The 13,988-nt window shown below is 40.4% G+C and overlaps 1 protein-coding gene across 1 annotated transcript; it reads left to right on the forward strand.

The window, feature by feature from the left end:
- Positions 1-4,008: 4,008 nt before the first annotated feature.
- Positions 4,009-6,004, forward strand: LOC102290916 (phospholipase A and acyltransferase 3). The gene is made up of 4 exons (XM_005929655.3): positions 4,009-4,135; positions 4,453-4,561; positions 4,672-4,949; positions 5,557-6,004. The coding sequence occupies exons 1-4, from the start codon at positions 4,121-4,123 to the stop codon at positions 5,677-5,679; spliced, it is 525 nt and encodes a 174-aa protein (XP_005929717.1). The 5' UTR covers positions 4,009-4,120; the 3' UTR covers positions 5,680-6,004.
- Positions 6,005-13,988: the final 7,984 nt, after the last annotated feature.

Below are 13,988 nucleotides of genomic sequence, written 5' to 3' on the forward strand. Positions count from 1 at the left end.
TAAGATACTGCGCAGGACCCTCAAGCTCCCAGGCCTCTGGTAGAGGACCCGAGCTTGAAGGATTGACCGCCCGCAGGGGCGAGTGGGGAATTTTTTTTATATATATGAGTACAGTAATCTCTTTTTATATACTTTATAACTTAAAAAAATACTTGCTGTACATTTGAATTCTCTGGAGTCAGCTTCAAGAAATATTTATTCTGTTCATGGTAGATGGAGGCAGGATGAATCAGTCTCAGCCCTTAGTTCAAAGGAGAAAGTCGCATCTAACTTTACAAATGAGGAGATTAAAGCAGAACTGACCTTAAGTTCGTAAACACTTATTTAAGTAGTGTCACTATTTGAAATGCACATTTTAAATTTTCCACTTTCATCATTGTTCTCTTTGCAGTATCTAAACTCTCTTGCAGGGTAATTACACACAATATGCTGCCACTATAGCAATAAGAAACTAAGATGTGAACTCTGCCTCCAGCCGCCCCCAACTAGCCTCTGTCAACTGTGCTGACCAGTCCCCATGGCAACTGGCACAGAACTAATTTTCCTGAAATGTGACCATCGCTTTTGGAAAAGAGTAGAAAAGAAAAAAAAATAACAGTTGTATTTGCTGTATGCGCTGTGAAAACACATCTTTCATATAGTGCCAGAGAACCCACGAGGCTTTGTCTTCTGTACAAATATGAGTGGCAGGCTCTTTTCTAGCCCTGAGCAAACGCTATGGTCCTCGTCATCCTCCTCCTCCTGACTCCACCGTGGGACTGCATTCTGTAGAAACAGTGTAAAAAAGACCACTGGCACTGAAATTGATTTGGCTTTAATTAACCATTGTACAATGATCCATGGCTTCTGCCAAACAGTCGGCGTGATTTACGATCCACTTGTGGTTGAATATGGGCACAGGAGGCAACTTCAGCTGAGCTTGTTCTGTTAAGAAAGAAAGTAGTTCAGGCTGAGTTTGCAATCCAGAATTTAATATGATATTTGAGACACCAAAATACAGGCATTTTGAAATTCTCTCTTTCTCCAAAATATATTATATTAAAATATAATATTCTCCACAAGGAGACTACACTCTCCTAAAGGATTTTAAATGTTATGGAACCTTTTTTATCCCTCTAGCCTTTCAAAGTAGATACTTAGTTACAATTATTTGCAGAACATGTTTTGAATTAGTTTTTTCAGAATTCTGGAACAAAATTTCAAAAAAGACCCTCATATTTATATTTATTCTCTGCCATATAATCCAATTTAGTATGTTTGATTTAAAAGCAGCAGCATATGTTATTGATTAGTAAGTTAATAAATCTGTATGTGCATTTTTCTCTTGTCCTGTATGTGACCTGAAGTCATTCATGTGTTTTTGGTGCTTCTTTATTTGCACAAAAAAAGGTCTGCTCACTTTAGAACGCACTTTAGTTACCTTAAACTTAAGCCTTTTACAAAAGGGGACAAGTTTTTCTCCGAGTGCACCGTGAACGTTTGCGTGCCAGCCGTGGGATTGCCGCTCCTTGCAATCGCCACCAATTCCTGAACGTTCATTGTTCTGCAGCTGATTGAGGTGGTTTCTCCTTTTAAGACTCGGTGAGGGAAAGGAGCGCAAATCACTGACTTAGCAATCCGCTCCCAACAAAATCTCCTCCCTCTTTCACTGTAACAGGCCAAAGATCGTGCTGCGCTTGCAAGTCTAACAGTCAATACTTAAAAAAGCCATGAAAAAGAGAGCAGCATTAGCATATCAAAGACCAACATCTGACAAGGGCCTGCCTGAACCTTCCATAAGTGGTGTGCACTGGGAGAAAGGGGTTTGACTGTACAGGAGGAAAGGTGGGAAAAGTCCAACAGTTGAAGATTACTGAGGGTTTTACTGCTGCTCATCAGTCACACAAGATGAGACCATCACAAGAGAGGGATTAGGAAGAATATTAGGGGGCAGATGTTGAAGATGAGAGCCCTCGTCTCTGCCTCGGGCTCTGATTAAACCCAGTATATAACACATGATTTTTTTTCAGTGAGAAAGCACAGAGGTCAAAAGTATAGGGTACCTATGGTGGTCAGAAGAATAAATGGGAGGTATACAAGTGTGGCGTTAAAAGCCAGAACTAACAGACAAGGAAGGAGTTCAGTGTCTGGTGTCAAATCTCTCCTTTGGCTTCTCTCTGCTGTTAGTGAGGTGAAGACAGTAGAACAGCAAAAGAAAAATTTGAAAAAATTCGTCTTGGCAACAGTGCAGGACATAGTGTATTACAGCTGTATTTAATGAAAAAAAGTGCTGCATTGATCATACTGTGGGGAATTCCTCCAAACATCCTGTAAAGCTAAAAGGCCAGGGAGCTCCCTGTGCTGGTCTGATTGAGGGTTTCCTGTTTTAAGTACTTAATGAGGAACTGGGGAAAAATCTAACTTCCAGGTCTCTTGACTTGGATGCTTTCCGGACAATAATAATGAAACAAAGCTTCTTTTTTCCAGGTTCTTCTGGATGATGTTACCAACCACCTGCTGTTGCTGTACATGTGCGGTTTTAAATTTTGTTCAGTAAGGGTCTTACATCAAAATGCAGAAAAGGAAAGCAATAAAAAAAGAGATTTCTAATAATGGCAAAACCAGAGAGGAGAAATGACTCAGCTGCAGTTTCCCTACTTTGCCATTTTGGAGCCTTAAGACAAAGTGACACACAAATGAAATATAAAAATTTTACTTGGACACTTTCAGTTTCACTTGATATGCTTTCCTACAAGAAGATAGCATGCCATATTATATTCAATAAGCTGATTCTGTTCATCTGGATGTAGCATTTTCACATAGCTGAACCAATGGCCCAGTGATGTATCAGGATAGGATAACTAGTGTGCAAGCTGAGATCAGTTTTATGTAGGGAGAAATTAGAGACTAAACCTGTACCTGGACTTAAAGATGGTTGAAGTTAGGCATTTTAACATGGGGGTCAATTACACTTGGAGTCCGCCTCAAGTGGCCATTTGAGGAATTGCAGTTTTCAGTACTTCTAGTTTGGCCATCCATCCATCCCTTCATTCTTTCCACTTATCCTTATCAGGGCTAACACATTAGCCCTGTGTCAGAATATCTTTGATCAGATAATATTAATCTGAAACAGTAGACTGTCAATTTTAGTGACACATTAGTGAACGCAGTGCTCAAGAGTTTCTACAGATCATAATGTTGGACTCTTAGTACGCTTACCTGCCTCCAAATAAATGCTAATATATAGCTGCTGTTTAACAGACCACACCACTAAAGGTAATAAATGCTACTTTCAGCAATTCCCTTGTCTTAAATAGCACAGCAGGTTGCTCCAGCTGTTTGCTTTGGCAGAATTTTATAACCGATGCCCTTCATGACGCAAACACAAATGGTTTTTGTGCATTGGGCTAGAATTTTATCAGGGACCTTCAAATTTCCAAGCAAATGCATTAACTGCCACACTATGGAACAAACTAACTTTGCACCAATGTTAACAATGTTTAATTTGTCAATAAATTGTAAGGCATGAAAGACCATAAACCACAAATAAACACCTAAAATCATTACATTTACAACTGTATCCAGTCAGTTCACTCCACAATAACATTTCATTAGTTCCTTTGAGTCAGCGTCAGCTTGAGGTCAACAAGCTAGAGGTCTTTTAAATAAAATCCCAGATTGACATGTACAGGATATTGATTTTTTTCTTGAATTATGAGTAAAAATAATTTGAGAACTAAGACGGACCTTAAAGTCTTTACAATAGTTGTTTGTCTTGTATATGTATGGTGTTGGGGTGTTTTATCTTGTTGCTGTAGATTTTCACCTTCTTCACAATGAACTTTGGTTTATTGTAGAAGGCTCAATCCAATGAACAGTTCACAAGAAATGAAACTTACCCTTTCTCGCACTGCGCGCTGCTTGGCAGCTGCTTAACAGCAACCGTCTCATTGGCTTTTCTAGTTAATGATTTGCAAATTTAGGCCATGTAGCCTCCATGTGGTATTTACCAATGCGCTTATCTAATCTGTCTTTGCATATTAGCACTTCTCCATCTGAAATGTAAGCTAATAAGTTTCAGTACCAGTCAGAGTAAATTTGCTACCAGTCGTGCCCACCAGCTGACTGAAGAGGTGAAGCCATGGCACCAACACTGGTGAGTGATCCTCTCCTTGCTTTTACTATTACTTAAGTCCACATTTTTGTGACTACATTGGTATGTTGTGTGCTTTTACTTGGTCAAATTTTAATTATTTTTTGATATATGAAAATTCAGAATTTATGCTAACCTTTTTCTTTGCCACAGCAAAGAGATTCAAACAACTTTGATATATTATACATTATTACAATATCTGAAAATTACTAGGCGACTCATATTTTCACCTCGTTATGATTTTTGTTCTTCCTCTAGTCGGCTTTTACTAGCTCACTTGTCTGTTTACACTGAGTGCTGCCTTTTCTCATTATTTTCAGTTTGACAAAGAGCCAAAGCCAGGGGACCTTATCGAGATCTCTCGGGGGGCATATAAACACTGGGCTGTCTACATTGGAGGAAATGAAGTTGTTCATTTACTGCCTCCGAGTGAGTGTTACATTTTTGACTTGCACAAAACACACATTAACGTGCCCTACATAATTCACAGATGTTGCTTTAGTGTCTCTCTGACCTCCTTTTTCCTCTTCCAAAAAAAGCACATCCAGGTGGTGAGTTGGGATTCTTCGGTGAGCTGCTGACGTTACTAGACAGCGGTAAGGCGCAGGTGAGGCGTCAGAAGATATGGGAAGTTGTCGGCTCCAGCGAATTTGAGGTCAATAATCTTCTGGATGATGAGTACAGTCCTCGTGAGCCTCTTGCTATTGTGAGGGATGCCTGCAGGATGGTTGGTCGAGAGCTGCCTTACTGTATCGCTACTCAGAATTGTGAACACTTTGTCACAGAGCTACGCTATGGAAAGCCAGAGTCCCGGCAGGTGAGGGATTTTTACCTAAAAGAAAAGTCTGTGAGATCAAATGGGTTGTAAATTCTCTTGTGTTAAGCTGAACATGGCTTAAACCAACACTGAAGAGCAACAGTAACACTTTATTGCTGTTTCAGTGAGAAATGATTTTATCAAAGTGTTTGTCTGCACCTGCGCTGGATGTGTTTATCATCTAAGCGCCTCATTTATTGTAAAGATACAAAGATGTAACACAATCTATTATGAATGATTAGAAGCAGATGTGGTGCTGAACAAATTTTGATTATGTATCAAACGGCAGATTAGCTGATTTGCAAGTTCCAAAAAAAGCTTGCTTAGTCAACCCGTTTTGTCACCTTCGCTGCCATAAATAGCTCTCTGAGATGCATTAAAAAAAACCTTCTTTTTCATGGTGTTCAATCAGAAAATGCAACATGGCAGCCGCTCAATTTTTAATGAATGTTAACATGGTCATTATTTTTTATTTTGTTTTTACTGTCTATTATTGCAGCCTTGTGGAAGTCAGCACTGAAATACAACCTCAACAACAATGCAATAACTGCTTTCCCTCCAACAACCAGCACAACTGCTTTTCTCTTTATTGTGTTTTTTTCCATAGGTTCAAACAGCAGCTGCGATTGGAGGCGTCGCTGTGGCAGGTGTAGCCGCTGCAATTTTGGGTGCCGCGCTGTTTTCCTCCTTCAACAAGGACGAAAACAAAAGAAGAAGAAATTATAGGTGATTGCAGTGACTGATATCATTAATATCAGTAAAAAGGAAGGAAATAGTTTGTTGGTGTAACAAGGTCAGCAGAAACAATAAGTTAATCACAGTGAGGATTTCTAGGATTGAAGATATTTTTGGAATTGTGGGTGATTTTAGAACGCTTAAATTTGTACTGCCTAAATTCTAAATAAAGATTTGGAAATTTGAAATTAGGCTTTTTGACCATATCACCGTACAGACAAATATACAATCTAATGCTTTGGATGGTTTTTTTGCAATGTAGGAGGTCAGAGCACTGGGCCAGGCCAGTAAAGCTATCCGGTTGTTCAGTGACGAATCCTACTTCCGGGTCTAAAGTAGTCTGCGTTTAATATGGCTTTTGTGTTGTTAACATGTTTAATGTTATGTATTTTCTTCTTTTTGATCTCAAAAAGCTCCTAAAACAGTCAGTGATCCCTGTTGACCTCCCTCGGCTTTTATTACCTCTAATCATTTATTTAAGCTCAGTTTTTAAAACCTTAGGATGTAACTACAGCCCAGCCCATGCAGCAGTATATGAATGACTAACCTCGTATTATGGATGGATTATCTCAGTTGTTTTCCTGGCTGAAGTTTGGTCCTTTTACAGCATCCTGCCATGCGATTACATTTGTTCCTGACCACCGAGAACACTCACGTTAACGTTTATCGAGTGGAAAAAAGTTAGCTTGTTTATATTATGCTAACATAGCTGTGTCGCTAGCGGTCACGTAGCACATCATTATATACCAGCTAGCCAAACTTCAGTAACCCTATAAACGTCACTGCTGTTTAGTTTTCTGTCTTCATTTATGCTGGAAGTGATAGCAGAGCTGTACGTTTTAATTTGTTTCCAAAACCCCGCAGTCAGGACATGCTATATTGTATTTAGATAGAAGCTAGCGAGCTAACTCCCTGCTAACTTCTAACTCCGTTAAATGTCATAAATTCCGCTTTCATGGATGCCTGGATGTTAAACTCAATTGTTACACCTGGTAGAGCAGAACGCTGATCATTTTATTAAAGATGAAAGACTTTAGACAGTTTTTCAACTCTCAGTAATGCCATAGTGATCGTTTGATATATGGACCTGCAGCGGAGTTTAGGCGCAGACACGGCTAGTGACGTCAAACTGAACAACCGGATTAGCAGGTGGGTGCAGCTGGGCTTGCTTAGGCCCCAGAATCACTACAGAACCCCACATTGTTTGAGGTCACCGTTTGTGAGCTCCATGAAATCCACTGCAGTCTGCAAACACTCTGGTCATGGGACAGAATCCAGCAATAATAAAGCCTCACACCGTCCACGCTTTGGGAGTCTGATGGAACGGTTAATGGTGGCTGATCGTGAGGCTCAGAATCACCATGCATAACAAATGTGCAGCATTTTCACTCTGTGAATGATAGAAAAGACATGCCAATAATATGCATGATTACAGAGAGATGGTGAGTCACAGCCTCAAACATGATCACTAATTAGATGGTATCCATTCATTGATCCATCCGTCTAATCCAGGGCCGATAAATCGATATTTGATCATGAATAAATATTTTTTTCACAGTTAATTTAGCTAAGAAATGCACTTTATAGTACATTTGTTCACTTTTCTTTACACTCTCCAGAGCTCTTTGCCTTGTAATTTTAGCCACAGTGGTTTGGGCTGCTGTCAGTGAAATGTAAGTGACGTTTACAAGCTAATAGAAAACATTCTCATAAACTTAGAATGAATTCATGAAAAATACACAGGAACAGGTTGTTGGAAGTTGCCATGTTGTCCTGCCATCTTGAACACAGAGCTCATAGGTGTTCACGGGCTCTGGAGGAAAATTTGAATTAATGTCTGCACCTTCAGACTCAAAATATGTAGAAAATACGCAAAATGTTTTCCTTTTACATTTTATATAAAACCGATTTACCAGTAGGCCGCCTTTGTTATTTTCTTCTCAATGCACTCTGGGTAGTGACGTCACATGGTTGCACCGCATCGGGTTCACACTTAGCAGCGCACTGGAAATGGCTTCTGTTCGACCTTTCCCGTTTGAACCAAAGCAAACCGAGGGAGAGGATAAAATAGTCAACCAGTACTTAGTTTAGATGAAGATGAAAACAATCCGTCACACGAGGACGCGAGAGTGAGGGGAAACTACTGCTGTCTATGCAGCTACTGAGAGTGTTTGTTGTAAAGAGCTCAATTTTATGGCAGCAGCTACCCATGGTAACGCATAAGCGCATGATAAAAACACTAATAGAATTCTATTTTTTATTATACAGTGAAATTATGAAAAATTACAATTCTCCATGCAACACAGTGCACCAAAACTTTGAAGCCATATGTCTTAATCCAGATGTTCTTTGGGCAGCCCTTGTTAGTCTCCATGACCAGTATAGTGCTGGTCTACTAAGTCGTAACCAGGTTACTAATAGGCAAGTTAATTAACACCATTGCTACACTGCAAAACAACAAAACAGGTTAGCTGAACGAAAGCGCCTATACTGACGACAACCAATACATGTCATCGTGCCAGAAAAAAAATGGCCACTCCCACGGCTCCAAAATAGTTTTAAACAACAAAGATTTAATGAATAACAAAAAAATATTTAGTTATTCTTAAGTATGTTTTTATGTAGAGAAGATAATTTGTAACATATTTAGAGTAGAGATGGCACGATACCAGTTTTTTATGTCCGATACCGATACCGATATCATAAATTTGGATATCTGCCGATACCGATATGAATCCGATATAGTGTTTTTTAATCAACAAAACTGTTTTTTAAAATATCTTGCTGCATTTTGCAAGTCTGCAAGTTCATACTCAAGTTTAAAACAACAACTACACTAAAGCTATTCTGTTATACCTGTATACAAAAAAAATATTTCATAGTTCAGCAATACTGATCAATCTAATAAACTTAGACCTACACCATCCTCCCTATTCTGGTATTTTAAAGAGTACTTAGCGTAAATATTAAGCAACCTAACTAATAGGGTTCCAACTCCCAGCAACAACAAAAATAAATAAATAAAAAATAGGGAACCACCCCTCACGCGCCACCTCATGATGCTTAATCGACGTAATCAACATTAATTTGATGCAGTGTGAAAAAAAATGCACAGAAATCAATTATTTTTCAAGAAATATTAAATAGATTCAACATCTTTCTTCAACAAAATTGCAGACTGCACAGATGGTACCTTCCCAAAGGAAAAAGTACTATAGCTTACTAGGGTATATATATTAGACTTAATAGTCACTATATACAGTAATTGACTTCTATTCATTTTACATCAAATTAAAACTTTGGGTGTCAGATAATTATTTATTAAAAGCTAGACATTTTAAATGAGAATAAGAAAGAAAAGTATGTCTTTGTGCCCCCTTTTCCCAGTTATTGCCCTATCGGCCCCCCTGGCTAAACTTTGCTAGATCCGCCCCTGCACAGTTACCAGCCGTCAGCTACGTAGAAAAAGATCCTGGTGTAGAAAGTAATATTAAATAAATTGTAACAACAGCTTATCAAGCTTAAACGTGCTGCTGTTGTTCAGCCGCTGGTTTCCTCTTTCTGGCGCAAAGTGGACCAAAAACAAACAAGAGAGACGGACTCGCGACAGAAAAGGCGATCAGCTGATCATTAGCAGTTTCACGATTGAAGTAGCAGCCGGCGAGCGAGAGGCAGTCGCTCGTTAAGCTTAACGCAGGAATGCTTTACAAACATTCAGAGATGGACTTACACACTTGCTTTACTTCTCTCGGGGATAACTTTGTCGGAGATGAAATGCTGGATTGGTAGCGAGGCTACAAATACACACAGCCGCTCTATCACGTGAGCACACTGCTACGACGTGCTACGGTTATTCGCCTAGTTACGTTGAGTTACGGCGTATGTGAGGTGCTTTCGTGATATTTAATGGAACGGATTACATTTTTTATTTTTCTCCGATATCCGATCCAGTAATTTAGGTCAGTATCGGACCGATACCGATACGTAATATCGGATCGGTCCATCTCTAATTTAGAGTAGCTTGTCATAATAGTCGGGGTTTCTTTTAAGCCTAATCTTAAAAGTAGAGATAGTGTCTGTCTCTTAAATCCAAACTGGAAGCTGGTTCCACAGAAGAGGGGCCTGAAAACTGAAGGCTCTGTCTCCCATTTTACTTTTAAATACTCTAGGAGCAATAAGTAGGCCTGCAGTACGAGAGAAAAGTGCTCTAATAGGGTGATATAGTACTATAAGGTCATTAAGATAAGATGGGGCCTGATTATTCAAAACCTTGTATGTGAGAAGCAGGATTTTGAATTCAATTCTGGGTTTAACAGGAAGCCAATGAAGGGAAGCCAAAACAGGAGAAATATGCTCTCTCTTTCTAGTCCCTGTCAGGACTCTTGCTGCAGCATCTTGGATTAGCTGAAGGCTTTTCATGGAGTTTTTAGGACATCCTGATAATAATGAATTACAGTAGTCCAGCCTGGAAGTAATAAATGCATGAACTAGTTTTTCCAGCTTCACTCTGAGACAGGATATTTCTAATTTTATACATATTGCACAAATGGAAGAAAGCAGTCTTACATATTTGTTTAATATGTGCATTGAAGGACATGTCCTGGTCAAAAATCACTCCAAGATTCCTCACAGTGTTACTGGAGGCCAAGGTAATGCCATCCAGAGTAAGAATCTGGTTAGATACCATATTACTAAGATTTTCAGGGCCGAGTACAATAACCTCAGTTTGATCTGAAATTAGAAGCAGAAAATTAGAGGTCATCCAGGTCTTTATGTCTCTAAGACATTCCTGCAGTTTAACCTGTGCTAATGATCTAACTTCATGCTAGGTTATGTTAGCTCAAGTGTCCTAAAAATCACACTTTCCCCTCTGATAAACAGCTTGATTATATAATCCGAGTCCAGCAATGTTAGATCCACTTCAGAAAGAAAGAAAAAAATAGAAAAGTGCAGGATATCCTGAACAAATCACGTCAGAATTACTGCAATCTACTGACATCTAGTGGTGAGATTTTCCACACTGTACCTTTAATAATGTATGAGCGTTGCACATTGATACCTACTCCTACAGACAACAAACATTTGGTAAAGATCAAAGTTCAACATCTTAACTTCCTCCTCAAATCATCTGATCTCAGTAACCACAGTAACTTGTGACCTGACTAAACCTTACCTCATATAGCAAATGATTAAGTGCACACAGCTGAGATATTAAGCAGGGGGTGAACATGCTTCCTCTTTTTCCCCACTTAGAAGTTTGAACTGTTCCCACCATATGTACGACACATCGTGCCCCCTCCTGTAGCTGGAGGCTGTTAGGTTTCCTTTGAATTTGGTGTTATAAACTGCAGCTATAAACACTCGGAAATGTGAATAGATAGTTTGTATGAACTGGCTTGTTTCAAGTTTACCCTGGCCATAAATATGAAAATGTTTTTGTGGGCACAATAATGTACAAACTCCAAGCACTGGGGGGGATAAACTGCATTTAAATAAGCAAACAGAGAGAATTACATCATGGAATAGTCACATCTGATAGCAACGTGTGGTTAGAGGTGGATGCAGAGCTCTGGATAACTCCCAGTGGACATAAATCTGGGGTACTTTTCTAAGAACTGCCAGCAACGGAAATCACTTTGTTGCCGTTTCCACCATACAACTGCCCGACTGCACAGCTTGAATGTTTACCTGTGATGATCTGGGATGCAGTAAACTTAAAGCCAACAATGGTTCAGTAATGGGTTTTTTCTTTACATCAATAATAGGTCTTCCCTGGTTAATAGTAAGATAAATGAGTTCAGAGATGCTTTATCCTGGAGCCTAATGGACTGAAAAGGGACTTATTGTGAGTTTCTATTGTACACTAGGCTTGGAGGCAGCACTGAACCAACATGAATAAGTACAGCCAGTAAAGAGCAGTTGGTGATAAATGCAGCGTGACAGGCAGCCACGGAGGCCAAAAATCAACTACCTTTGGTGTCTGTGTCACTTGAGGATATATGGTTGCCCCCTCCGGGTTCTGTCACTGCTAATGTCTCACGTTCAGTTTCCACAAAGGCAAACGTGGAGGACGTGACTTGGGCCAGGAGAGCCATTAAAAACGACCCGAAATCTTCCATCCGATACAAAGATGTCATTGAGGTTTGTCTCTGCACCTGCTGAAGTCATGGAAGAGGCGGCAGAAGGTCTTCCTCTGTGTCCGACTAAGCGACAACAGTCCACCACCTCCCAAAAACTAGCCGGACAAGTTTTTTTTCTCCTTTTTTTTTCGAAAGGCAAACTGCTGCCATGCCAGATAAGTCAACAAACGAGGGCCAGTGAAACTTTGTTCATCGTGTGAGGGGCTTTTTGTGAGAGAGGCTGTGTGGAGAGAAGGGGGAAAGGGGGCTGGAGGGAGGCAGGATGGGGAGCTAGAATTAGGACCACATAAAGACGAGAGCCAGAAGGACGCGGTTGGGAGATGGTGGATTGGACCACCCTAAATGTAAGGCTTCCTGGCTGCTGATGCACACTCAGGTGGCAGCAGCTAAAATACCTCTAGCTCCCCCCATTCGCCAGGTTCACAATGAGGAAACTGTTTCAGCAGGACAGGGGCTCTGCCTCTCAGACCACTGACAGAGACAGATTAGAATAACAATGGCCCGGGTTAATGATGTTTGTGCCACTGAAGACACAAAGTCATTACTAAAAAAGCCATTAGGCCTCTGAGTCAAAGAGAATGAAAGGGGTGTTTTTTTCACACTGATTGCTTGCAGTGAATGTTAAACAGAATGGTGATCAACACACAGACCACCAGTCGCTCAGTGTCTCATTTTATGGCAGGTTCTCAGTATTTTTCTCTCAGCTATAGCTACTTTTTAACTTATGCAATAGTGGCTTGTTTCATGCATTAGCTGCACTTCCTTTCAGCCTTTTCACCTGACTTCTTTACTCAGTTCTACACATCATGTTGAGGCAGAAGGCAGAGCAGAGCTGGAGCTGGCAGAAGGGAGCAAAAAAAAGAAAAAACCAAAGGAGGGAGGAAAAGAGCAAAGAAAAAGAAGGCTTTGAAGAAGACCGAGCTCGCAAAGCTGTATTTTAAAGTTGGATGGCACATCAGAGGCATGAGCAGCTAGAGTTCTGGGTTTTTTTAAGGCCCATATATGCTCATAGTGCAGCATCCAAAAGGAGCATTCTCTTTAAAGCCGGGCTGAGTGAGACCAAACATTCACCGCCGTGCTCCGAGGCTTAATTATCGTTTGGATCACAAACAGAAAGCTGGTTTCAGAGTTGCAGAAGATGAACAGAAGATGGCTGTGTCTGAAAATAATTAGACGCGACATGATTCCAGCTGTTATTTACATTTATATTACAGGCTGACACTATCATTTAGAGCGACATGGGGCAACAGTAGAATCAGTTTCATTTCCTGTGCTTCCTTTGTCCTTGAATGTTCTGTTTAATAGAGATGTGATTGGAAAAGAAATGAAAGTTGGACTGAAGGAAGTGCTTAGTGATGCCTTGTTATGGACCGCATTTAGCCTTAACATTTTGAAAATTAGTTTGTCTCTGTCTTTTTTTAAAAAATTACCAACATAACAAGCTCCAAATACAGAATTTAAATAAATTGAGTATCTGGAAAGACTAATCACCACCATCAACCTTTTGCCAATTAAAATCAGATCATCATGATTCAGGTGACTTTGTACTGTAACGTGCTAGTTTGTTTCAATAGTACTCTTAAAATGACTAAAATTCACATCGAATATCAGAAATGGCTTCCTTTTGTGGCTTAACCAGGAATATTAAGCCTATAACGGCATCCAAAACACTACGCAGATCTGGACCAGAGCATCACTGAGCTCTTGAACAGTCTGAGGTGTAGCCTGGTGGGACTGGATCGATCTAACACTGTTGGACTTAGGTCAGGCGAGCATGGAGGTTTGCTACATGATGCCGGGCATTGTCGCAACCAGGAGGAACCCATACCCACTGCACCATCACAGGGTCTGACTTGATCAGAGATATTCCCATCAGTGGCCTGCTGGAGGTAATTTTGTAGCTCTGGCAGTTCCTCCTTGCACAAAGGAGCAGATACTGGCCCCCGAAGATGGGTTAAGGACCAGTAACCAAATGGTTACTGGACTTCCTGACCAACCGCCCCCAACATGTCCGGCTGGATAACCACTGCTCATCTACCATCACAATGAACACCGGTGTACCACAAGGCTGTGTGATGAGCCCTTTCCTCTACTCCCTCTTCACCCACGACTGCAGACCTGCTGATGGTTCCAACACCATCATTAAGTTTGCAGATGACACCAC

Source organism: Haplochromis burtoni, unplaced genomic scaffold (genome assembly GCF_018398535.1).
Source record: "Haplochromis burtoni strain Fernald_Lab_line unplaced genomic scaffold, NCSU_Asbu1 Contig_119, whole genome shotgun sequence".
Classification (NCBI taxonomy): domain Eukaryota; kingdom Metazoa; phylum Chordata; class Actinopteri; order Cichliformes; family Cichlidae; genus Haplochromis; species Haplochromis burtoni.

What these genes read in the sequence shown, in the direction of transcription:
- LOC102290916 (XM_005929655.3), top strand. An exon ending in TGTTCATTTACTGCCTCCGA is followed by an intron (nt 4,562 to 4,671) that starts GTGAGTGTTACA and finishes TTCCAAAAAAAG; the next exon opens with CACATCCAGGTGGTGAGTTG. An exon ending in GAAAGCCAGAGTCCCGGCAG is followed by an intron (nt 4,950 to 5,556) that starts GTGAGGGATTTT and finishes TTTTTTCCATAG; the next exon opens with GTTCAAACAGCAGCTGCGAT.